Here is a 26,540-nt window from a genome sequence, read left to right on the forward strand (position 1 = left end):
GGGGACATGAGTCGGGGCCTGAGCCTCACTGCTGGGGGGTGGGGGTTCTGGGGGACATGAGTCGGGGCCTGCTGGCAGGTCCCCCTCACTGCTGGGTGGGTGGGGGTGCTGGGGGACATGAGTCAGGGCCTGAGCCTCACTGCTGGGGGTGGGGGTGCTGGGGCACATGAGTCAGGGTCTGCTGGCAGGTGCTCCTCACTGCTGGGTGTGGGGGTGCTGGGGGACATGAGTTGGTGATCACTAGTCACTAGCTGGCTGGGGGGCATGCCCATGGTGGATGGGCTGGATGCGGGACATGACCTGGGGTGCTGGGTAGTCCCCTGTGGTGTGGGATACCTGCAGGGGCCGTGGAGGGGGTAGAGGGCACACCTGGGAGGACCCACACTGCCAATTCACGTGTGGGGTCCCCGCGCACCCCACTGGATAAACGTACCCCGCTCTGACAGCGAAATCACGTGTGAAACTCCCCGCAAACCCCAGTAATGCACGTACCCCGCTCGCACAGGGCCAATCGCGTGTGAAACTTCCCACGAACCCCCGTAAAACACGTACCCCGCTCGCACAGGGCCAATCGCGTGTGAAACTCCCAGCGAACCCCAGTAATACACGTACCCCACTCACACAGGGCCAATCGCGTGTGAAACTTCCCGCGAACCCCAGTAATACAAGTACCATGCTCGCACAGGGCCAATCACGTGTGAAACTCCTCGCGAACACAAGTAATACACGTACCCCGCTCGCACAGGGCCAATCGCGTGTGAAACTTCCAGCGAACCCCAGTAATACAAGTACAATGCTCGCACAGGGCCAATCACGTGTGAAACTCCTCGCGAACACAAGTAATACACGTACCCCGCTCGCACAGGGCCAATCGCGTGTGAAACTTCCCGCGAACCCCCGTAATACACGTACCCCGCTCGCACAGGGCCAATCGCGTGTGAAACTCCCCGCGAACCCTCATAATACACGTACCCCGCTCGCACAGGGCCAATCGCGTGTGAAACTTCCCGCGAACCCCCGTAATACACGTACCCCGCTCGCACAGGGCCAATCGCGTGTGAAACTTCCCACGAACCCCCATAATACACGTACCCCGCTCGCACAGGGCCAATCGCGTGTGAAACTCCCTGCGAACCCAAGTAATACACGTACCCCGCTCGCACAGGGCCAATCGCGTGTGAAACTTCCCGCGAACCCCCATAATACACGTACCCCGCTCGCACAAGGCCAATCGCATGTGAAACTCCCCGCGAACTCCAGTAATACACGTACCCCGCTCGCACAGGGCCAATCGCGTGTGATTCTACGTGTATTTGGAGGGGTGCTTGGGGAGTTTTACAGGCGTTTTCGTGGTTGGGGGCCTGTATGCTGGTCCACTGGCCTGTGCGCCATGTACGGGATTTGTGCGCTGTACATGGCGCACGGGGAGGGATTGGGGGCATAACTGGCGCTGCTGCAGGGTCGCTGCGTCACTCTGCGCCACGGCTGGTAATGGATGTTAAAATCCATGAATACGCTGTGCACGGAAATGGATTTTGGAGCACGCGGCTGGCGCAGGTTGTCGCACGCGCACACTGTGTGCCAGCCGCGTGTGCCACTTGTGCGCTGAATTCTTTGAATTACCCCCCCAACTTCAACTTCTCCCTTTTCAAACATTAAACCCAGTCTCAAAAAATTCAACTGGTTCCCTGCCAAACAGGCAGAATCACCCGAACCAATAGATGTTGACTCCCCCCTGAAGCAGAAGAAGGGGTAATTCTATTTCATCAAGTAAAGACTTTTTTATAGACGTTGAACAAGGCCTATACTTCACAGAGAGAGAAGAAGCTTATTCAGAAGATAAGGAAATGGCCACTATAGAGACTTTTTTAGCCCAGTTGGCTGACAATCAATCAAATTAGGGCAAATAAAAGATTTCAGGAGGGTTTGGATGGTATTGCTGCTACCTCAAAGAGACCCATAATACTACAAGGGATATTATAACCATATAGATAGGGGGCAGACCTAGGACATTGTATTCTTCATTTTGAACGCCTGTCTCATCAATTACATTGGAGCTCAGAACTAAAAACATGTTATTTAGCCACTTTGCTGAAGGGAGAAATTCAAAATTCATATCTATTGAATCCAGAAGGGATAACACCATTTGCAGAGATGAAAGAGGCCTATTAAAAAAGGTGGGCCAAACGGGACGTTTCTATAAAAAGAAGCTTAGAAACATCAAATTGAATACCGACATAACTCTTGTGGAATTATCGGCTAGGATACAAAATAAAATCTTTGTGGATAGGGACAGCACCCAAAAAAGAAGGAAGTTGCAGCAGGTACTGGAAGTCAGGGCGTGTTTTGTTCCAATGTGGGGAGCGAGAACGCTCTGTGCCGCTAACTGGGGAAAGCCACTCGAGTGCAGCAGATACCGAGGCGAGTAACCCAATTTGTGTGAGTGGGGTGAGAGAATGCAGATGATGTTGGTGAACCCAGATGGGAGAAGGGAACACCGAAACTGAGGCAAAGAGACCCTGAAAGAGTTAATTGGTTGCCACTTACTCTTAAATCAAGGAAGGAGGTTGCCCACATAGCTAGAGGGACTAGGGGAATCTCTATAAATGAAAAGGAAGTTCCTAAAAACAGTGTCAGGGTTAGGTGAACAGAGGCTCTATGTGATATTTCCACATATTAAAGGCCGAACACAAAAAAGTTTTGAGCTGACTTCAATATGCGGAAATATGACACTTTCATGATCTCCTCTACCAACCCTCACCACACACACACACACTAACACAGCCACACACACACAGGCACAAAGTCACACAAACACTCAAATGTACCTGCTCCCCACCCCCTCCCGTCTCCACGCCAAACATTGCTCACTCAAACAGCCACACAGAGCACAAACAAAAATGCTTCCGGGCCCACAGGAACTTACCTCCTCCTGCCCTCGCCACGCCTACCTGCCTGCCCATGCTTGCACTCTTGTGCGTCGCAGGCCGTGACAGTTTGATTTAGAAAGACTGCGCGGAGTGACCTCCGAGTGGTCTTTTAAATCGCTCTTTTCCGAAATAGTTTTTTAATTATCGATTTCTTCCCTTCGTACTGTCAATAGAATGTGGGTTATTTCTCAGGTGTCAAATACTTTCAGTGGCATTGCTCCAGAATGTAAAGGCCAAACCGAATATTATTTGTCCTTGTCACTCCAGGGACCCACAAGTCTATAAAGTAATGTTTAAAGAATGTAGCCAACATAAAGTTCCAAATCCATGCTTAGCAAGTCCTTACCCTCCAGGTTAGTCCCCAAGCTAAAACAAATGTTGCAATTCTTGGGCAACAAAGGAGTTCATAAACTTTGATCTACAAACTCGGGGGAAGAGAGCCTTCGGGATCCCACTACATCCTGTCCAATGCGGCTTGTCCCCTCACAGAAAAGTAATGGGAATTCTGCCAACTCACCATAGGCTTCCAAACTTTTAACTCATTATTTCAAAATGTGTGTTCTGGTATATGCTACTTTCTCATTATGTTTAATCCGAGTCTTCCGCATATGCTGCTGAATTTGTATCTTCCTCATACAGCTATTGACATGGGTCCTTTTAAACCTATACTACAGACTGTACATTACTTTCCTCACAGCTACTATTGTTAAAGTATGTAATGAGCACACACTAGAAAACTTGTACCCTCAATGTAGATTGCTAATTTTGTCCTTGAAATGTTACTTGTTTATTGTTCTTATTCTAACATATGCTTAATTTGAATTCTGCCATGGTAGTTGTGACTGTGACAAGAGGGGGAGTAAGGGGAGACAAACAGATTCCGGAACCTGTGTTAATTTCATTGGTTTGGGGCAGAACATTGTTCTGTCTCTCTGGGCCTCAACAACTTTTGAGATGGCCCTGCTTATCAATGTCGCCATGGGGAAAATAATAAGTACTTGGCAAATTAGCAAGCATGATATTCCAAATGAGAGCTTTGTAGTTGCAATGTCAACTTTGCGAAGACCAAACAGTTCAAAATAGAGAAATATGGAGGAAGAACACAGAGATAAAACTGTATATGAAGACCAGCATCAACAAGAAGTATTGGTAGTCCAATCCAAACGACATTTGTAGAAAATAATCGAGTTACGCTGCCCTTTTGATAAACTGGAAATTGCTAATGGTCCATTCAAGCAATCAAGAGGAGACATGCTGCAAGTTATTTGAAAAAAAATAATCTTTTTATTGTTATTTCCATGACATTAAATCAATACAACTAAAACAACCGACCGTAGTCTGCATAACCGTACCCATTCCCCACCTCCCTAGGCCATCCCATAACCCAAAAACAAACAAACGGTGCAATCAGAGATATGTATATAATAGCAGTATCAGCAAAACACTGGAGGGACAGGTGTTTTCTTTGCAAGTCAGTGGGAATATATGTAGTAACTGTCGCCTAGCTTGGCGTGGGCTTATATATAGTTCGTGAGAGGCACTGTTCCATTCTCCCTCGATGCTCTGTTCTTACCCTAAGCGTAATCTAGTTGTACCATACCAACGAGACTTAGTGTTGGGTCTCTACTATTAAGGACATAGGAACAGAAGGGGACTCAATAATCGCTTGGCTTTGGTCTACCCTAGAGGGACCCTACATACATTGCTTCCTGGATCTCACAGATTTTCAAAATGTTCAACCATTCCTTTATTTTGGGGGGGTCTTGCTCTCTTCCATGTTTTGGCTATTAGGGCCTTGGCAACCACTGAGGCCATTGCCAACAGTTTCCTTTCCGCTTTATTGGGGTTCTAGAACAGCGCAAGTAACCAGGCAGAGGGGGAGTCCCGTGGGCATCCCTGAATAATTCTGCCCATTGTACCATATTATCCTTTCCAAAATGTTTGTACATGTGTACAATTCCAAAACATATACATATAGTCGGCGGGCTCTAAGGCACACTGCAGACACGAAGCCCATCTCTCAGGGTAATATTTCTGCAGTAGTGCAGCAGAGAGATATGTCTGGTGTATAAACTTAAATTGCATGAGGCGGAACCTAGAGGTAAGTGATATAGTCTGGTTCATTGTGCAGATCCTCCGCCATTGGGTCTCTGTAAACGCATCTTGAAGCACTCTCTCCCATGTGGCCATTAACCTGTCCTGGGGTGTCGTGTGTAGGACTTTAATATGTTTGCACTGTGCTGATACTATGCCCGAGAGGCTTGGGGGATTTGTCAAGAACTGTGCGTGAGGAGAGAGAATTGGTGTCCTCGGGAACTCTTTCCACAACCCCCAAAACGTTTCTTGTAGTCTAAAATGAAGTGGCATAGTGACTGACTCCCAGGTGCCGCGGTTCTTCAGGGTGTCCCATTGTATGAACCTGCCCTTCGCAACTATGTCCCTAAGAGTGTGACCACCCAGCTTTGTGAATTGCGTCCTAAATATTCTCTGAAGTGAGCGTGATTCTGTGCACAGAGTATATAGCGTAATCGGTGTGATAGTGTCCCTTCGCGCTCACGTCAAAGAGAGCTTGGTCCCATGTCCAGCGGGTTACGTCGACGGGTTGTATTTCGTCTTTGGGTATACGTCTAGTGGGACCCTATAAAGTCTCCTTCAGATCGTCCGGGTAGGTCACTGCTCTCTCCAAGCCGGTGTGTGGGAACTCCGCAGAGGGGTGCCACCACCAAATCACGTACTGGATCTGTGCTGCCAGGAAATATATATATAGGTCGGGGTAATGGAATCCCATGGCCGTGTATGGTAATGCGTGCGTGTCCAGCGCAATGCGTGCATGCTTTTCAGCCCATACCAATCGCCTCCAAAACCATGAAGGGGGAATTAATGGAAATAAACTGGTGGGAGAGATAGAAACCAAGATACCTGCTGCCCTGCTGGCACCATCAGGGCTCAGTACCGATATCTGCTGGGAGCACTGCAGGGGTTAATGGTAATATCTCGGTTTTTGACCAATTGGTGTCTAGTCCCGAGTACCCCCCCCCCCGAAACCAGTACCAGCGGGCGTAGATTATGTTTAGGATTTTTGACGTAGAAAAGTATATCATCTGCATACAGTGAGATAATTGAAATGTGTGAGTATATCTTTACCCCTCTGTGTGAATGGAATTCTCTCATGGCACATGCTAAGGGTTCAACCACCGGAGCAAAGAGTATTGGAGAGAAGGGGCAACCCTGTTTCATACCTCTCATGGGAAATATATTGTCTGACAGCAATTGGTTCAATAGAATTGTGGCCTGAGGCAAAGTATATAACTAACGGACCCTTCGGATGTACTGAAGGCCCAGGCCTAATCTATGTAAAACTTTGAATAGAAAAGGCCATTCGACAGAGTCGAAGGCCTTTTCAGCGTCCAAGGTTGCCGCCACCACCATGGGGGTTTACTCGCGTACATTATGCATCATGGTTAATAGTCGTTGCAGATTATTTTATTTTGCGTGGACCTACCAGGGATGAAGCCTGCTTGGTCAGGAAGAACCAACGCGCCCATATGAGGGAGGAGTCTATCAGCCAACAATCTGGTTAGGATTTTGTTGTCTGTGTTGATGAGGAACAGGGGTCTGTACGATGCGCAATTAGTAGGGTCCTTGTCAGGCTTAAGGAGAAGCGTGAATAATGCTGTCCTAGTGGATTTGGGCAAGAGGCCAGCGGGCAAGGATAATTCGTACATACGGCATAGCTGTGGGGCAAGGATGTCAGCATATTCTTTATAGAATTCCGCATTGATGCCGTCTTGCCCTGAAGGCTTGCTGCATGGGAGGTTATCAATAGCCTTGCAGATTTCTGTCGTGGAGGCGGAGTGTTCATCAAATCCGCTATTTCAGGGTCAAGCCATCCCAGTGCCACCCAGTCCAGGTATGCCCCGATTTCACCAGGAGAGACCGATAATTGGAAAGAATACAGTCAGCTATAGTACTCCTGGAAGATCTTGTTTATCTCGTTGGAATGCTGAACCGGGAGCCCGCTCGGGTAAGCGATCTCCAAGATCCCTGCTTAGCATCTGTTTTTACGGACTGCCTATGTGAGAGTACGACTGGGTCTGCCGCCTTCAGCATATTTAGTTGCCAACACCGGATCACCCAGATATTTGTCCTCCCTATCCACGGCCTCTGTATGCGCTTGTCCCTTTTCTGCCAGAGTTTCTCCAACCTGTGGGTCCCCGACCTGTGTCTGTTTATGTTCCAACAGCTTTATTTAGTTTTCCAGACGGCGCAAGGTCGATCTCAGTGATTTCAGTACCTATCCAGCCCCTTATAAATACCTTAAAAGCCTCCCAAACCATTCTGAAGTCGGGGACCAATACTGCCTTGACCGAAAAGTATTCATTGATATCCTCAAGGATACCCTTGTGGAATACCACATCCTCCAAAGATAATGTGATACATTGGGGACGGAGACTGCAACCAGTATCGGAGACTGGTCAGACAGCATCCTGGGTATCATTTTTTAATGTAGCTTATTACTAGCCAATGGGATTGATAACATGACAATCTATCCTAGAGGCACTACCATGTGCCCCCGAGTAGAATGAGAACTCGCTATCGTTGGGATGCATATACCGCCATATGTCTACCAGGCCCATAAAGTCAGTGATATCTATCCAGGCTATGGCCGCCCTAGAGAGTGTATTTTGTGTAGTTGTGGATCGATCCAAGTCCAGGGACAACACCAGGTTAAAGTCTCCCACTCATACAATTTCACACTTAGCATATTTATGAAGCATGGCAGCACAATTCTAAAATAACTACATTTGGAGCATAACCATTGATGAACAGCATTCTTTCTCCCAAACATTCCCCAGCAAGCAGGATGTAACGCCCTTCAGGATCCTGTACCTTGCCATGCAGGCGGAACTTCAGGGACTGGTGTATATATATCGCCACTCCCCTGGACTGACACGAGTAGGAAGACACGTATCTTTGCATTCCCCAGTCCTTGGCCAACGGAAGCGGATCATCCCCCGTAATGGTATGTCTCCTGAAGGCACAGAACCCCATGCAACTTGACATGGTTAACCACCAAGCAGAATTTTTTATTTTTAGTGACTCCCCTGATATTCCAGGACATCATAGTTAGGGGCTCACTCATTGTTGTTGTGCAAATAATGGACCAAGATTTGGGTTTCCCAGTACATACAGAATCTCCAACACATAGTTCTGCCCGTAGGGCGATACGTCCTCCCCAGCAAGTGTTTCCGTAGTGTTAAACAATAAACATTTATGCACCATAAACATAATCCCTGTCCTGGAACCTACCCCCACCCACGCCAAAAACACCAACCTACGGGCATACTACCCACCCCACAAGAAACCTTAACTCTTAAGAAACAAGATGTAGTGGCTGCACCAATTGGGTGCTGGTCGCGGCCACTCAGCACAAAGCACTAGCAACAATAACAGCATATTTTCATCTTATCGTGGCACATGTCCATTCCGATTAGAGAGACAAGCACCAGCTTATCCCCAGGGGCATCTTTTCTCCCAGGCAAGAGGTCGAGGACCTATGGTTGGTGGTTGCGGTACCAGTCACGGCCACATGGCTCGAGTATCCAGGTATGACTCAAGGTATCTGCCAATCGTGGGGTAAACAAGGGCAATATTCTTTCATGAGGTGCTAGGGCTGTTACAAAGCACAAATAAGTGGATAATGGGGGATAGTAGGAACCCCATGTGTCGAAGGGCACTTCACAAATGGGTAGATCGCCCCAGCCCCAGATTGGTAGTTCCCCCAAAGAAAGGGGAGGTGTTTCAGTCAACAGTTGTGGTCCACATGGTTGTCGGTGCAGTCCGGTATTTCAAAGATAAAGCAGTCCACAGCTGAAGGGTTTGTGAAGAACCATGACTTGCCATTGTGGACCACACAAAGCTTGGCAGTGAACATCATTTCATATCTTAGATTTTTCTGTCTGAGGTTGTTCTCAACTGCCTGGAACGACTTCCTCTGTTCCTGCACCTGGGGGCTGAAATCCGAGAATAGGGATGATTGCTGATCCACATCTTAATTCGCCTTTGTCTGTGGCTGCTTGAGGAGAGTATCTCTATCCCTATAGTTTAGGATCCTTGCAATGATGGGCCCATCTCGGGCACCAGGGGGTGGCGTGGGGGCGAAGGAGTGGTGAGCCCTCTTGATTAAGAACATATTGAATAGTGGAGGGTGGTCGAATACATCCACAAGGAGCTTTTCCACAAAAACGTCCATATTGTCGATCGTTGTGGGTGGATTCGGGGAACCTGACAATGCTCACATTGTTCCTTCACGACTTCCCTTCAAGGTATTAATTTTTAGCTTCTACACACCTTACAGCCTGTTGTAGTGACACAACCTCTCTCAGCGAGGTCGCCCTGTCCTCTTGCTCCCCGATGTGCTGTTCAGCCTCAGTCATTCAACTGCATAATTTATCTATTTCAATGGTTGAGGTCTCCACCTTGCATGTCAGCATGTCAATTTTAGACCCAAGGGTGTCCGTACTGTTTTTGAGGGCCAGTAGGGGTTTGTTCAAGGTGGACATGTCTACTGTGGCCGAGGTTGAGGCCGTAGCAGGTGGGGGGGTAGACCTGGTCTTGGCATGCAAATTGCTTAATCTTTGCTTGTCTCTTGTTGTTCCCCATTATGTAACGTTGCAGGTGCACAATGGAAGTCAGGGAGCCTGAGGCTTTTAGCAGCACTGTACAGGAGGTTGCCACCGCTGGGATGCTGATGAATTGTGTTGAATTGATTGAGGTTTTATGTCAATGCAGAGCATGTTGATCCTGACTAGGCTGTCGTGGGAAGAAAGTAGCTGGCCCCAGAGGAGTGATCAGAGGGGAGCTAGGGCGAGTGGGCAGTATCAAAGGATGTGTCCTGGTGAGTGCTGGTGTAGGGACTAGACAGCCCGTTCCCCAGGCACTCCAGCGCAGCGTGAGCCGGAGGCAGCGCAGGTTCAGACTGATGGGAGGGCTGCCCGCCCCGCCGCCAGAGAGTCCAGTTGGTCGGGTCCCCCCGTGGAGCATGCTGAGGTAGGGGGACCACCACCAAGGCTACACTGGGTGCAGGCACCGTGCAGATAGAGAGGTCGGGGGTCTGCCGGAGAGTCAGAGGGCCGTTGGCAGAGGCGCAGAAGGGAGCCGCTGCAGGATTCTGGGACACCAGAGAGCGGTTCGGGGTGAGGAGCAGACTGCTGCTCCAGTGGCGCGTGGCATGACTATCCCGTTCACGAAGTGGATGGTAGAGGGCAGCCCAGGCCGGTGCTCACAGCAGGACACTGTGTGGTGCGAAAGTTGCACAGGCCGGCCTCGGACGAGGTTGCAGGGTCTCAGATTAGGCTGTGGGTGCCCCAAAAAATGGTGAAGGGGAATCCAAGTGAGGCAGCACTTTATTGCTTGTTTTGCGCCGGTGTCAGGATGTAGTTTTGGCCACGACAAAGAGGATGTTTGAGGATTTTAGAAGTTGCTAGATCAGAGCTTTCTCAGGCAGCGGCCATCTTGAAGTCGCGCAACAGTTCCCCCTTCATACATGCTGCAAGTTAGAAAACTCTTGAAGAAATACATATTTATTACTTCTCCAATGATTTCCTTTTGGAAAGGGCAATTAGAATTATCTTCTTAAATTAGTTTTCTGTGAGCCTGCTTTGTCTATAATACTTTATCTGGTACCATCGCCAGCCCTACAGATAAGGGGTGTTGGCCAATTTTACTGACTAAAAATGAGAAAAAGCCATGTAGAATCTTGCACCCCTGCTTTTACCCACACAGTTCCATGGCTATGTTATCTTATATCATAATTGGTTATTTATAGCGTGCTTAATACCCAGAGGTTTCTAAGCGCAGACCCAGGAATCGAACTTGTGTTGCTCTGCGTCGTCTTGCTTCCAAGGCAAGCGCGTTGCCCCTGAGCTATCCTCATGAGAGGTTTTCTCTCTCTTTATTGAATTTTCCAACAACATTAACAATCCCCATAACTCCCCCTTCCCTCCTTTCCCCCCTCCCCCAGGTGCTGTTCCAAAGTCTCCATTGCTCTCTGTCACCACAAAGTGTCTAGTCGGGGTTATTCCAGGTCCAGGAGTCTTAGACGCTGCGGGCGCCACCCGATCCTGAAATCGTCTCTGAGAAAGGAAAGGACCTCGCCCCACTCGCCCACAAATTTTTGTATTGTATTGTTCATTGCGTAGGAGGCCCATTCCATCGCTACTATCTCCCAGACTTTACGCAGCCAGTCTTGAAACATTGGTATGATCGAACTCTTCCATCTCTGGGCTATGATTGTCATTGCTGCCAGAGTGAGCATCACCCTCGCTCTTTCCCTGCCCCTCAAACCCGCCGGCCCTTCTGCTGGCCTCAAGCCTAATAGTGACCATTCTGGGGGTATGCCTACCTCTGCCCCAAACACTTGTTCGATCGCCTGCTTGATGTCTCCCCAGAACGGGACTATTTTTGGGCATCGCCACCAAATATGTTCTGCAGTGCCCTCCTGGCCGCATCCCCTCCAGCAAGTTCCCGATGAGATCCTGCGTAGCCGAGCTGGGGTATAGTGCCACCCATATAATATCTTATACCAGGCCTCCCGGGTTTGTGAGGCTCTCGCTAGTTTGGGGATCTTCCTCCATAGATTTTCCCACTCTGTGTTCTCTATTTCCCTGCCCAGATTTTTTTCCCACCGTCCCATGTATGCCCATTGCGGCCTCGGGGTAGCCTCATCCAAGATCTTATAAAGCTGCGAGATAAGGCCTTTCGAGCCGTCATTGGTCATCAGGAATTTTTCAAAAAGGGTCGGTGATCTAGTGGCCGCCTCCTTATTTATGGGGTGTAGAAGCCAGTGTCGTAGATGTGAGTATCTCAGTCGTTCACCTTCCCCCAGTGCGAAATCCTTTTTACAATCCACAAAGGAACTGATCTCCCCTCCTATAAACATGTCCCGCATCCAACGGCAGCCTCCCTCCCGCCAGTTCCGGAATGCCCCTCTTTCCAACCCCGGGGTAAAGTTTTTATTATTGAAGATGGGGGTGAAAGGAGACGGGAAGGTTGTAATTTCCTTCCGTTGGACCAGTCTGTCCCAGTTATCTGCAACTAGGTTGGTGATCGAGCTAAGGAACATATGGCCCGGACGGTGCTGTCTGGGTAGCCACAGAACCTCCCCCAGTTCGAGTCGCGTCACCGCTCTATCCATCTGAACCCAGTGTTTTCTTTCCCCCTCCCACAGCCATCCCCTAATCACCCTTAGTTGGGCTGCTTTGTAGTATTGACGGAAGTTGGGAAGAGCTAGTCCCCCCCCCTTTCTCGGGGCCATAAGTTGCATCCTACTCACCCTTGCCCTTTTTCCCTCCGATATGAACTTGTTTGTTATTACCTGGAGCTCCTTGAAGAAGCTAGCTGGGACTGCTTGAGGGATAGCTTGGAAGAGGTAGAGCAGCCTCGGCAGGGTAACCATTTTAAGTGCCTCTAGCCTCCCCAACCAGGAGATCCTCAAGTTCCGCCACTTACAGAGATCTTTCTTAATTCTTTGCAGGAGTGGGGGGTAGTTTGCTGCGTACCATCCGCGTAGAGCCGGAGTGATTCTCACCCCCAGGTATGTAATTCCCCCCCGGTCGCCAGGCAAAGGGCGTCGTCCCCTTTAGCTCCTCCCTCTCTTCCCTTGCCAATGTCAGGTCCATCAAATCGGACTTGTGCATGTTAATGCGTAGTCCGGATGCTTCCCCAAAGTCTTCTAGTAGTAACCTGGCTTGCGTACTCGACTCTATGGGATTGGTCAGGGCGAGCAACATGTCGTCTGCGAAGGCCGCCACCTTGTGATGCCTGCCCCCAAACGGTATTCCCTGTATTCCTTCAGATTCCCGAATTGCCTGCAGGAGGGGTTCCAGGTAAATTGCATATAGCAGGGGTGATAGGGGACATCCCTGTTTTGTACCTCTTTGAAGTAGGAATGGTCTAGTTAAAAACCCATTTACCACCACCCTCGCTCACAGGCCCTCATAGTTCGCCTTGACCATCTGTAAGTAAGCGCCTCCTAACCCCATCTTTTCCAAGGTTTTGAAGAGGAAGGACCACTCCACCCGGTCGAACGCTTTTTCAGCGTCTGGGGACAGAAGTACTGCCGGTGTGCGAGTCTTTTCTGCTTTTTCCACCAGGTAGGCCACCCTTCTGATATTATCCGCTGTCTGCCTCCCCTTTACGAATCCCGCCTGATCCTGATGGATCAAATCCGGGAGGAGCCCCTCGAGCCTATTCGCCAGGATCTTAGTGTAGATCTTTGCGTCTACGTTAATGAGCGCTATTGGCCTATAGGAGGATCTTTCAAGGGGGTCCTTGCCCTCCTTCAGAATCAGAGAGATCTTGGCTTCTTTCATAGATGGGGTGATTTGCCCACTATCTAAAAAGGAATTGAAAAGGTAGGTCAGATGTGGAACCAGCACTGCCGCATATGTCTTATAAAAGGAGGCAGTGTACCCATCGGGGCCGTGGGCCTTACCTGCGGGCAGCTTCCGAATAACTACCCTCACCTCCTCCTCCGTTATCTTTTGTTGTAGACCAATCTGGGCATCCCCCTCAATTTTACATAGGTTAACCCTTTCCAGGAATTTCTCTTGAGCTTGGCCGCAGGGGTGCTGTGAAGCATATAAGGTCTCGTAAAAATCGGCCATGGCCTCTTTGATATCTTCTATTCGGGTAACCCTTTCCCCTCTATCTGAGTTTAGAGCCGTGATTGTGTTTTTGGAGGGAGCTCCCCGAAGGAGGCGAGTTAGCAGGGCGCCCGCCTTATTCCCTCTTGCATAGAATTTTTGCCTCACAAAAAGCATGGCCCACTCCGCTATTTTGGTTCTAAGGATCGCCAATTGTCATATTGCCCTCCTGTAGTCCTTCTGGTTAATCCTGCTGGGGTTCGCCGCTACCCTACCTCTTGCTTCCTCAACTTCCACTTCCAGCCGGGACTCCAAGGCCTGTAGCTGTTTTTGTCTCTGTGCCTTAGTTGCTATAATTTCCCCCTTCAGTGTGGCCTTAAATGCATCCCATCTTGTATCTTCCCTCGTGTCCCCTCTCTTGTTATTATCGAAGAACTCTCTCATCTTGCCCTCTATCTCCTCTCTTACCACAGGGTCCCTCAGCAGGTGTTCCGGGTATTTCCAACCTCACAGGACCCTCCTCCTCTTTCCCAGTTCCAGCTGCATCGACAATATTTTATGATCTGCTATTCCCATGGGCCCAACCTCTATCTCTTTGACCTTACCCACCAGGTTGGTCGAGATCCAGATGTAATCAATTCTGGACTGGGTCCCATGAACTTCAGAAAGGAATTTGTAGCCCTCCTCGTCCCCCTTCAATTCCCTCCAGACGTCCCTCAGCCCTATGCTCTCCACTTTGTCCTGGAGTTCCGCTGAAGCTACCGCCCCTCCCCCATGGCTTTTAGTCCCCCCTGACCTGTCTTTAATCTTGTTCCAAGCTATATTCAGGTCCCCCATTATGATTATCTGGCCTCTTGCCCAGCCACCTATTTTCCCCATGAGATCGCAGAGGAAGGGGTCTTGCCCTATGTTGGGCGCATAAATCACCCCTGTTGTGTACGATTCTTCCGCAATTGTGCCTTTTACCACAACAAACCTACACTCCTTGTCCCTTAGGGTGTCTTCCAAGCGGAAGTTCACCGTGCCCCTGATGGCCAGCGTCACCCCCCCCCCCCCCGATTTCGCCTTAAGCGACTCTGGTCCTTGCGAAGCAGATGTGTCTCTTGTAATCCCAGAAAGTCTGGTTTTCCCCGCTTCGTAAATTGCTCCAGCTTTTTCCTTTTCAGCGGGGTATTTAGGCCCCTAACATTATGCGTTACCCACTTGAATTGTAGTTAGACACTTGTCCCCGCCGTTCAAGACCCTCCAACAGTTCCCCACTCCCACTCATTTGCCCCATGTCTGTTACCCGGGTGCGTGGGTCACTTCTAGTTCGCCCCTCGTGCAGCACCTGAGGATCCCTTCTCCCCCTTTCCCCCGCCCCCCAGCCCCTAATGACCTTAAAACTTGGTCCGTCCGCGTCCCTCCCCCCCACCCCTAGGCTTTCTCGCCCTTGGTGATCCCATGATGTTTGCTCTTAGCACCCTCTCCCCTCCTTGTATACAAAACTGCCTTTGTGTCCACCCCCCCTGAAATGATTCAAGTACCCGATTAGTTCTCCTCTGGTCCAGCTTACTCCACCGCCGCTGGCTCCGCATCAGTTCCCTTCCCGGGGGACCTCCGCCGCACGGGCCGCCTCCTCCTTTTCCCCTCCCCGACCAGCGACTATTCCCATGGCCTGGCTCGGGCACCACTCCTCGCCTCCAAGGAGCCGCCCGGACCCGCCATCCTCGATTCCCCACCCAGTTCTTGCTCCAGTTCAAGTTGAAGTAGGTCCGCACCTTCCTGCATCGTGGTTATCCGCTTCTGAGAACCAGCCCAATCGAATACAAGTCCAAACGGGAAGGTCCACTTATATCTAATCCCCTTTTCTTTAAGCTTCAGGGTGAGGGGGCTCCATTGTCGCCTCTTGAGCAAGGTGCAGCTGGCGAGATCCTGGTACAGCTCAATACATTGGTCGTTAAAGGATATCGCCTTGAGTACTGCCTCTTTTTGAGCATATCTTGTAAACGCTGCTAACACGTCTCGCAACCTAGACTTCGGGTTCCTATTGAGGGAACCCACTCTGTGGACCCTGTCCAGTTCGATCCGATCCGATCAGGTGAGGACTCGCCCAATAATTCAGCGAAAATTCCTTGAACCGTTTCCTTCAGGTCCCTATCTTGCACCGTCTCCGGCAGGAGCTTCAACCTGATGTTGATCCGCCGAGACCTGTTTTCCATGTCTTCCATTCGTATTTCCAGGTTCCGCGTCGCCATGTCAAGCCTCTCGATAGCTTCACTGTTCACTGTCCTGCAGGCCTTTTTTGACTATGTCTGTTCTCTCCCCCAGTTGACCCACTTCCTGCTTGATTTCGGCCAGCGCTTGGTTGATGTCAGATCTTATTAATTGAAATTGCTCTTGAAAGGTTTTCCCCAAAGATGCTTGGAATGAGAGTAGCTCCCCGTGCAGGTCCTGGCGTGAGATCTGAGCGGACGTTTCCAGGGTCTCGCCGTGCCCCTGCTCCGTACTTCCCCCCCTGTGTGGCCCTGCGTTCCTCGGTTGCGTACTTGCTTGCCCAGAGGGCCACGATGGGGCCTGAGGCATCCGGCTGCGACTGGCCGCCCTTATTGGCCTTGCCCTTGTTTTTAACCGCCATATTTGTAGCTCGTAGGTCGGGGGGTCCCCCACAGTCCTGCCCATGCCTCCCCAGGGGGTCCCCCCGCCCAGTTCTGAATTCCTTGCCTCGCTGTTCCCGATCAGGCCTGAGTCCCCAGCCTTGCAGTGCTTGACGTTGCCTTGGGGCCTGTCGGGGTTGCGTGTAGTAGGGCAGTACCTCCATGAGTCCGCGCAGGGCACCGACGCCAGCCCCGCAGCCCGGCGCAAATGTCGCCCGGGTCCCGCTCCCTTCGCCGCTCACCGAACTGCTCCGGTAGTATCCACTCGCCGCCCGGGGCCGTACTCCACTTCACGGGCAGGGTCACTGCCCGGAGCTCGCCACCGCTCCAAAGGACTTGCGCGCCCCCCCCCCGATCCGAGGCGCCACCACCGGGCCGATATCAGGTCCTCCGGTGTGTCCCGAAGGTACCTCCTTTCCCGGGGTCCCCTCCTCCTACCCGGCTCAGGCAGCCGCGTCGCACCCCGGCGTGAGGACAGGACGGGGCTGCGATATCGTCTTGCCTGGAGCGCCCCCTCTCCTGCTTTGCCCAGTAGGCCTGAAGCGTCTCCCTTCTCCCGCGGGCCTCTGGCGCGCGCAGCGGTATTTTCCCCTGCTCCTGCTGGGTGAAATGGCAGCTACGGGTGGTTGAGGGTGCGGGAGGGCGCTGGCCGCTATTATCCTGAGTTCCTCAGCTCATAAGGGGTGGTGGAACCGCTTAAGTGAGTTGGAGGTTCTGGAGCGCCGTCGACACACGTCTACCTGGTGTCGGCGGCCATCTTGGAATCCAAACACGTATCTTTTAATGTGCATCAATAACTAAGTGCAAAGAAATAAATATTACAAAAACATTTCCGTTTTTCAGTTAAAACAGATTTTTACTCGCTTATAAAATACCCTCATAGGGAATTGGACTTACATTTTACTCCCAACTTTAAAAAATAGGTAGTAAAATACCCTGACTTCTAAATCTTATCTGGAGCACTGATCACTGCTATCCTGTTCCTTCTATTTCTGTTCAGGTTACTATTTACTTTTTCACAAATTGCATTTTGTGTCATGTGTTTTAAATTTACTCTGATTATGTTTAATTAGCTTATAGTTTATTTTGTAGAGTGCCTCTTCACTCCTCAGTGTTAGGATGCACTTAGTCTCACTACTAAAATAAATATGGAGGAAAAGACATACCTCTGCGGTCAGCAGTCTACTTGGACAATTGTTGACAGTGGTGAAGACTATTCTAAGACCAGTTTCCAGCTGTGGGAGTAACAGTATGACACAGTCTGCATACCTGTGAAAAAAGACAGGACTTTCAGAGCGCAAAAAAACAAGCATTATTATATATATATATATATAGTGCAAACATGTAGTCAGTGGGGTGCTGTACAGCAGGATAAGGATACCATTAACAGGCAACAGAGTTGAGGGACAGACAGTAATTCAAGACTGAGTGTGTTAATATACAATTAACATGGTAGAATTGTGTTGAGTTGCAAATAGTCACGCCGTAACTGGGGTGTAGCCTCGCAGTCTAGGTATCATCAAGGTGTGACAAACAGTTTTCAGCTCTTTTTGTAACAGGACAAGGGAGCAATCAGTCCAAATTGCAACTGTGATAGAATTCCATAGGACCGAAGCATAGCAAAAGAATGACTATTTCCTAGTTTTCTCCTTACAGGTTAGTCTAGTCTCGAGTCTGGCGTTGGTCCTTCTGCATGTAGGTCCCGACCTGCCAGAGGGGTTTAACTTAGCAGCCATGTAAGGTGGTGTGCCGGGCAAAGTAGCCTTGTAGGTGATATAGGCATTATTTAACAGGATCCTAGCTGGTAAGGGTAACTAGTGTAGCTCATATAGGATGTGGCTGAACTTGCGTGCACTAGTGATGGGGCCCCCGGTTGCATGGAGTGCCGCCTTAAGGTAGACAGTCTGTGTGGCTGGGAGCCCTGCCACAGCTTTCATGATAAAAAGCTTTGGGACGGCCCTCCAGTTTATTTGTGGTCTTGACTGCGTATGTTTAGAATGTGAACTAATTCTTCAGCTTGCTTTGACAGAATCCCTTTATCAATCTATCTCAACTCACACAATTGCTGAGGAAATATGCATGATGGCTTTTTTTTTTAAGATATTTTACTATCCAATGTGTTTTTAAGTGAGAAAAGAAGAACTTTGTTTTCGCATAATATCTTTGAGATATCAGAACCATTAAAGCTTTCTCAGCAAGACACAGGGTTGAAGTGGGATACAAAAGGTGCCCTGGAAATTGTTTTAACACCCACCACAAAATTACACTGAGCAACCACACAAGTACAAGCAGAGCCAGATCGTTCTTTTTCCAGAAAAATGCTTAATACACTGGATTAAAAAAAAAGGTCTCTAAGAAATTGAGGGATTTTGCCTGGGTCCACTTTTCAAAACAAAAAACGTTTGCATATTCCACAAAATTGGTAAACCTTTCTGTAAATTATCAAAATCGCGATTAGCCAATAAAAAGTTTGCAAAATCTGCAGAGAAACATCACAAAAAGAGTATGCATAGTTCCTAATTGCACAAATATCACGGTGTGGCTGTGGTTCTACCCTTGGTCCAGAAATTGTATACATTGTATGCAGTTAAATCATTTCACTAACAGTGCTTGTAAAAAAACAGAGTATTACATTTGCATGAAATAAGCTTGTTTGTGTTGATATTATTTACCAAAGTATGTTTCATAACAATACTGAGAACAACCAGATTTGGTGGGAACCAATGTGAGGAAAAACATTTCTTGCAAATACTGGTTTACATATTTTACCTAGGGGTTTCCTGGACAAAGGTCTCAGGGATCCATGAGAGCAGGGAGTTGTAAAGAAAGTATGTTACTTCTAATTGTCACTAAACAGAAAGGCATGGACAGAGCCCTACATCTGTTTTTTTAAGCTTATTATTATTTATTTTTTTAACAAGTTTTATTTATTAAATACAAGAGCATAACAAGTTTCCAACAGTCGCAGAATCTTATATTAGCATTTTATGTCACTTATTGTTAACCCATTGCTAACACCTCCAACAGCCAACATGCTCCCGAGGTTTTTTGTTGCATCCCCAACAGGTGCTCCTGTACCCAAACAACCAACTTGTATGGTTCCTCTTTCCTTCTCCACTTTTGGAGGTTTTCCATCCGTCCCCCCCGAGAGTCATCCTTTGCCTGCTTTTCTGTAGCTCAGCAAACATGAATATTTTTAAGTATCAACGGTTTGTCAAAGCAGTGTTCTCTGTCTTTTACGTATTCCTGAAAGGGATTCCAAACTGCCAGAAATTTCAGGTACTGTCCTGCTTTCATGGCGCATATTTTCTCCATTGCCATGACCCCCCAGATCTTGACCCACCACCAGGCTATTATTGGGCCCAATACAGTTTTCCACCCTTGTTCCAGTGTCATTCTCGATGCCATCAGTAAGTGTGTGATGAGGGTGGCCTTATGTCCGGTTGCTGCGTATGTATCTTCTATCACTGCTCCTAGTAGGACCAATGTAGGTGCCATTGGCTAATTCACCACCGTTATTTCTTATGTGCCCCAAGATCTCTTTCCAGTACATTACTGCTTTTGGGCATGTCCACCACATGTGATAGAGGTCCCCCCTCCCACCACATTGTCTCCAGCACTCTGGGGGTACTTTGCATTAATTCTATGTAGACGATAGGGTGACACGTACCATCTATAACAGAGTTTATAGGCTGTCTCTTTGATCGCTGTGCATTTAGACTTTGTATGCGCCCTCATCCAAATCTGTCCCCATTCCTCTTCCGAGATCGATTCCCCCATATCTTTCTCCCAGTTCTCCTTGTACAGGAGCCCGTCTCCCATTTGCGCGCTGTCCAATAGTCTTATATAGTTGAGACAACCCTCTAGCAGTTGTACCTTCCTGAATGGTCAATTCAAGCCCAACTGGGGCTCTAGTGCTCGCTTTCTTCACCGCTGTTTGGGAGGTCCAGTGTCTACTTTTTATGTATTTGTATACATCTTTCTTCCCGATGCCAAATTTCTGTTTACATTCCTCAAACACGAGGGGGTTCCCACCCTGGTACATATCTTTTAGAATTAATGCTCCCGCTCCCGTCCATCCCTCCCAGAATTTCTGTTGTAGGCACGGGGTGAAGTCAGCGTTGTGTGCTAAGGGGGACAAAGAACCTAATACCTGCCATATTTTTCTTTTACTGAGTGCCTTACCCAGCTAAGCAGGGACACCTTAGTGGATTCCAATAGTTGCCCCCCCTGCTTCTCAGGCTCTAGTATTGAGGGTGTGTAATTATTTCAGTGGGATGGATGTAACCGCTTGCTCTATCCCACACCATCCGTCTGATGTGTCTTGCTCAGCCCATTTCAACATTGGTGCTAAGTGTGCCGTTAATATGTATCTCTCAATTTCTGAGACCCCTAGCCCCCGCAGAAGGGTTGGACGCATCAGGATTTTCTTCTGTAACCTCAGCTTCTTTCCTTGCCATATGAAGGCGAATATTGCTGTTTATAATTCTTGAACTGTTCAGGGTGGTACGTCTATGGGCAGAGAGCCCAGCAGGTAGAGCATGCAGGGAAGGAGGGTAATTTTTACTGCTGCAATTCTTGCAAACCAGGACAGGTATTGGGTGTCCCATCTGTGCATGTCGTCCTACAATTGCTTCCAGAGGGGTTTTATATTTGCACCGTACAGACCTCCTATGTCCCTCGTTAAATTTATCCCCAGATATTCTAGCTTCTCCTCTTCCCAAATTAAGGGGTATGCTTTCCCCAGTTTTGTGATCGTATCACGCTCCTCCATTATGTTTAGTGCTTTAGATTTGGAGTAGTTTATGCAGAACTCCGATATCTTGGCGAACTCGTGCAATCTTACCATAACTGTGGGTAATGTGTCTTTGGTATTTTTCAGGAATAACATTATGTCGTCCGCGTACAGGGATAAGTGGGCAGCCCTTGCCTGTGCTTCTCCTGTTACGAGCTCTGCCCATTAACCAGAAAATTCATAGATGGGATTTGAAAATTTGCTAGAACAATCCTAGTGAAGTCAGGGCTGCCCCCAAACTCCTCCAGCACCAACTTAAATTATCCCAGTCTAGACTATCAAAGGCCCGTCTGGCATCAAGTGCTGCAACCGAGAACCGCTGTCCCGTTCTCGTCCCCAGCTCAATTATATCTAGGCACGTCTGATGTTGTCTTGTGTATTTCGCCCCGCTATAAAGCCGGCCTGGTCCTTATGTATGATTCCTGGAAGCACCCTCATTAATCTTGCTGCTAGGACCTTGGCATAAATCTTTGCGTCACTATTTAAGAATGCAATGGGGCGGTAGCTAGCACAATCTGTGGGATCTTTCCCTGGTTTCAATATCGTTGTGGATTTCCCCATGCCCTCTGTGACCATCCCTCCCTCCTTGATGACATTGAAGTGTCATGTTAATGGGGCCAGTAGTTGTGTACGGAATGTTTTGTAGTACCCATTTCCTAACCCGTCTGGGCCCGGTGTTTTATTAGCTGGCAAGGCTGTTATTGCATCGTTGACATCTTGGGCCGGATGCGGACCGTTCAGTGAGTCCAGGTCCTTCTCCGAAATTTGGGGAAGGGCACCGATGACATGTAGGTTCTTTGCCTTTCTGGCGCTAAGTTTTCTCGTTTCAGCAGCCCTTTATGGAATCTCACCATTATTTCCCTTTTCCCCTCCTCCGCCGTACATCATACCCCTTGTTCATTTTTAAGTTGGGTTATATAGTTACGCAATCTTTGTTCTTTAGTTTGGCCGCTAAGAATTTATTTGCCTTCCCTCCTTGTGTATAATATGTTTGCTTTGTATTTAGGACAGCCTGTGCCACCCGGTCTGCGATATGCGCTTCCAGCTGGGCTCTAATTTTCCTTAGGGCTCGCAATTATTTTTGTGTCTGTCTGGATTTATGCTGCTTTTCGGCTTCGCCTACCTCCCTTTCGAGTTTCTTTGTGATGATGGCTCGCTCTCTAATATAAGCAGCGGCTTGTCATATGAATTCACCCCGGACCACCGCTTTCTCCGCATCCCACACGATCCTCCAGGCTGTTTCCCTATTATCATTGTCTTTAAAGTAACTACTTATTGTTGATATTGATATTTTATTTCTATCGCGCTTGTACACAATTGTTTCAGAACGCGACAAAGCAAGTGACGGGAACAAAACAACAATCTTACCAGGCCCAGTGACATTGAGAATGCGCAAGTGCATGGGAGAGGGGGAGGGGAAAAGTGCATGGAAGGGGCGGAGAAGTGGAAAGTGCAGAGCAAAGGAGAAACAGATAAATAATAATAAATAAACAAATAATAAAGGCAACAAAAAGTGGTAGTGCAGCCAGCAAGTGGCAAGTGCTGGGTTTAAGGCAGCAGACAGGTTAGGTCTGATAACTGCAGGAAGAAAAGGGGGGGGGAACTGTATGGGTACAGATACAGACCCCAGTGCAAGGGGTGGCCGGAGGCAGTGCGGGAGGGTGGCAAGGTGAGCAGGTGCCTGGGCCCGGAGGACAGATGGTGGCCAGGTGCACGGTGCCAAGGGAGAACCGATCAGCAGGCTAGAGGGGGAGCAAAGGCAGAAGCAAAGAGGAAGGTCTTGAGGTGCTTCCGGAACCAGAGATGGTTCTCTGTAAGTTTTAGAGTGGCAGGGAGGCTGTACTAGAGGGAAGCCCCAGCCAAAAACAAAGATCTACCCCCAGCTCGTTTCTTTGAAAAACGACTGACCCTGACGGAGTTCGAAAGGGGAGGTATTTGCGGAGGGATAGATGAAGGTATTTTGGACCCAGGCCCCAGAAAGCCTTGTGGACAATGCAAAGGGTTTTGAATGTAATCCTTGCATCCACTGGGAGCCGATGGAGAGATACGATCCCAGGGCTTCAGGCCAAAGACATGTCTTGCAGTCCTGTTCTGGATTAGTTTCAGAGGGTGGAGAGTAGAGTTCCCTCCATATGTTCTCTAAGTGAGATGTCCCTTAGTATCATCTCTTTTAGTCTCCAGTGTTTCTGTTTTCTCCCCTCCTCCTTGCCCATTTCAATTTGTATGATCACTGGTGCGTGATCCGAGAGGTATTTCACCCCATCTCTACTTTCGCCACTTGGGGGTTCAGTGTTCATCCGGGGAGGATAGCTCAGTGGCAACGTGCTCGCCTTGGAAGCAAGACGACATAAAGCAACACAGGTTCGATCCCCGGGTCCGCGCTTAGAAACCTCTGGGTATTTAAGCGCGTTATAAATATGCAACTAAGACAACAACAAAAAAAACACAAAATCTGTAACATCGCCTCAATACCCCCGGGCTGTGTGAGCGCTTTAAAAATGCAAATAAATAAAAAGTAAATAGTGTTGCTGATACTAGAATCATGTCAATCCTAGAGTAGCCCTTGTGTACCGCTGAGTAGTGCGTATATTTCCTATTTTGCTCCTGAAAGAATCTCCAGGTTTCTATAACCCCCAGGTCTCTAAAGAGGTTTCCCAGTGCCTGCCTGTTCTTCCTGTCCGCTAATGATGCTGGAAGTGTTTTATCTAATGCCGGATTCATCACACAGTTAAAATCCCCACCTATTACCACCTGACATTCACAACATACTCCCAATTTCCGCAATATCCCGGTTATTTTTGCGTCTTGTTTCTCATTGGGTACGTATTGTGCAATTATCGTGTAGGTTTGGTCTCTTATTGTGCCCTTGAGCACCAGATATCTACCTTCTGTGTCTCCGTGTAGGAGTTGTTTCTTAAATCCCAGGTCGTGGTTAAGCAATATTGCCACCTCCAAGTCTTTTTCCCACTTGAGGTGTAAAATTGGTGGGGGGAAGCCCTATGAGCCATCCTCCGGTCATCCACCGGGAGGAGATGCGTCTCTTGCAGAATCCCTATTGATGCTTTCAGTTTTACCAATCTCCCAAGAATTGAGAGGTGTTTCGATGTTGAGTTCAGTCCCTATACCTTCAGGGTTACTATTGTTATGTCAGTCATTTGGTGTGACTATGGGTCCACATCGCATTCGCCCTAGACCACTCCTTTACCAGTTTCCTGAGATTCCAGATTTTAAATCTTCCCCTCTCGGGCACTAAACCATATCCTGTCCCTCCACCCCTCCATTTCCCTCCCCTCACTCCCTCCCGCCCCCAGTCACCTCCTCCCACCCTCTCCCCAACTTCTCCCTCTCCCTTTGTCCCAATGTGGCCAGGGATCCGCAGAACCCCCCCTGGTGACTCCCCAGGGCATTGGGCCAAATTCCCTCCTGAGGTTTCCCTATGCCAGGATACTTCCATACCCTGAGTTGGATTCCAAGTTGAGTTGTCCTCATTCCTCCATCCGGGCTATTTAGTCTTCGTTTCTTGTTTAGCGGCCTTTCTCCTCTCTCCAGGCCACATTTGGTGGTCTACCTTATGAGTTTGTTACTGTCTTCTTCCACCCAAGCCGTTCTTAGTATTTATAGGGACCAGTCAGTTTAGCTTCCCTTCTGCTCCTTCTCCTCTTGTCCATCGTCCATTCCCACGGTCTGTCCACTTCTTTTGAGATGCCTTGTTTTGGGTCGTGCTCCTCTTGGTTCTGGTCCCCTTCCATATGTAGCAACGATAAACCGTCTTTGCACGTGTTAAATCGGCGCTGCTTGCCTTCCCATGTAAGGTTGACCCGAAGGGGAATGTCCATTTGTAGGTTAAGTGTTTTGCCATTAGGGCTTTCGTGACCGGGTGCATTAATCTTCTCTTGTGTAAAGTTGTAAGTGCTAAGTCCTGATAAAGCTGGATACGGCTTCTGTTGACCGTCAGATCCGCTTGAGATCTTGCCGCCCTCAAAATGTCCTCCTTCAGGATGTACGATGTCAGGGCTACTAAAACATCTCTGGGCCTTGCCCCAGGTTCTTTTCTCTTGGGGCCAACTCGGTGTATTCTATCTACCAGTACTTCTTCGGGTTGGATTCAATTTAAAAGGCTGCTAAAGCATTGCTGCATTGCGTCTTTTAAGTCATTGTCCATAACTGTTTTGGCAAGGCCCTTGACCCTGATAATGGACCTGCGGGATCAGTTTTCCAGGTCTTCTGCCTGTATTTCCAGGTTATTTGTTGCCCTGGCTACATGTTCCAGCAGGATGCTGCACTATTTCGCCTCTTTTGACATGCTGGATAGGCCATTCTCCACCACATCCACTCTTTCGCCCAATTCGTTCATCTCCCTTCTGACCTCCTGAAGGGCTGACTTCAGCTCCTCCTTCATTTTCCCCATTTCGTCTTGGAAGGAGTTTGTCATCCTAGCTTTAACTCCTCTTTGTCTGATGGCATAGTGGTAGGTGTTTCAGAGGATTCTATCGCCCTTATCTCTTGTGGTGCTTCAGTCAACAGAGTGTCCACCTGTTGCTTCTGCCTCCAGCACCTTTCCAGTTGCCCCTCCTCTTGGTGTTTCGTTGCACCTTTTGCTCTCGTTGGGGCGCTTCTGGGCTTTGCCCCTGGCATCAGGGACACTCTGGACGGCTTCCCTGGTTACCTCACCCGTTGCTTTTCCCAGGGAGGTTGTGTGGTAAGGGGTTACTGGCCAGTTGATTTCGCCCTGCTGTCAGTCAATTATGCCTCTGCTGTGCCATCTCAGTCCTCTGGCACCTCCACCCCTCTTTTCGGATCAGCTGGCGACTAGTTTTGCACCTTTCCTTACTGCTGGGACCGCGCTGGCCACGACTTCTTGTCAGTAGCCCACAGCCTCGGATCTCTCTAGTCCTCAATCTTTCTTTAAGTTCTACTGTGGGTGGCTCGTGGCCACTGTGCTGCTCCTCTCTGCCCCCCCCTTTTAGCATCCAGAGGTCGTGGGGGGGTTAACCTACCTTGCTTAGGGTGTAGTGCTTCTAGGGGGTGTATCTTTTCGCGCAGGAATCTTCCCTCCTTTTCCCCCTTATATGTGTCTATTACATAGCTTACATGCTGTGTACCTGTGTCCTGGGGGTCCCACTGCTAATTCAAACAGAGAGAATCTCCACTCTGACTCCCTCTGCTTGCAGCGGGGAACGAGGGGGCCCCTTGCTGCTGCCGAGTTGGAGGTAGGCTGCTTCTCCTCCGAACTGTGCACTTACTGAGCGTGAAGGCCGCTCTCACTGCCGCCCTGTGGTGTGCATCAACCAGGCGGGCTGTAGTTCGGCGTCTCACCGAGACCCACTGCTCCAGAGCACTCGCTGGTTGTGGGGGAGGAGGGGGGCACCTGGCTCTTTCTTCTCTGGGTTTCGCTGCTTCTATTGGAGTCTGCCCTCTCCTGCGTGCTCGTTATCCTCCAACCTTTCGGACCTGGTCCGCGGTACTGTTTTGTTCTGGGCGGGTAGATTCGCAATTAATATCCGCTGTTTACTCCCACCACGGTTTGCAGCAT

General features: G+C 49.1%; 1 protein-coding gene across 6 annotated transcripts in view; it reads right to left on the reverse strand.

Moving 5' to 3' along the window:
- ERMARD (ER membrane associated RNA degradation) overlaps positions 1-26,540 on the reverse strand; it is a 1,617,289-nt gene that overhangs the window by 690,111 nt on the left and 900,638 nt on the right. For all 6 annotated transcript variants that reach the window (XM_069607434.1, XM_069607436.1, XM_069607435.1 and 3 more), the window contains one exon: positions 17,379-17,481. In XM_069607434.1, the coding sequence (XP_069463535.1) occupies positions 17,379-17,481 (103 nt within the window). The remainder of the gene's footprint in view (positions 1-17,378; positions 17,482-26,540) is intronic.

This window comes from Ambystoma mexicanum, chromosome 4q (genome assembly GCF_040938575.1).
Source record: "Ambystoma mexicanum isolate Mex_15411 chromosome 4q, UKY_AmexF1_1, whole genome shotgun sequence".
NCBI classification, from domain to species: Eukaryota; Metazoa; Chordata; class Amphibia; order Caudata; family Ambystomatidae; genus Ambystoma; species Ambystoma mexicanum.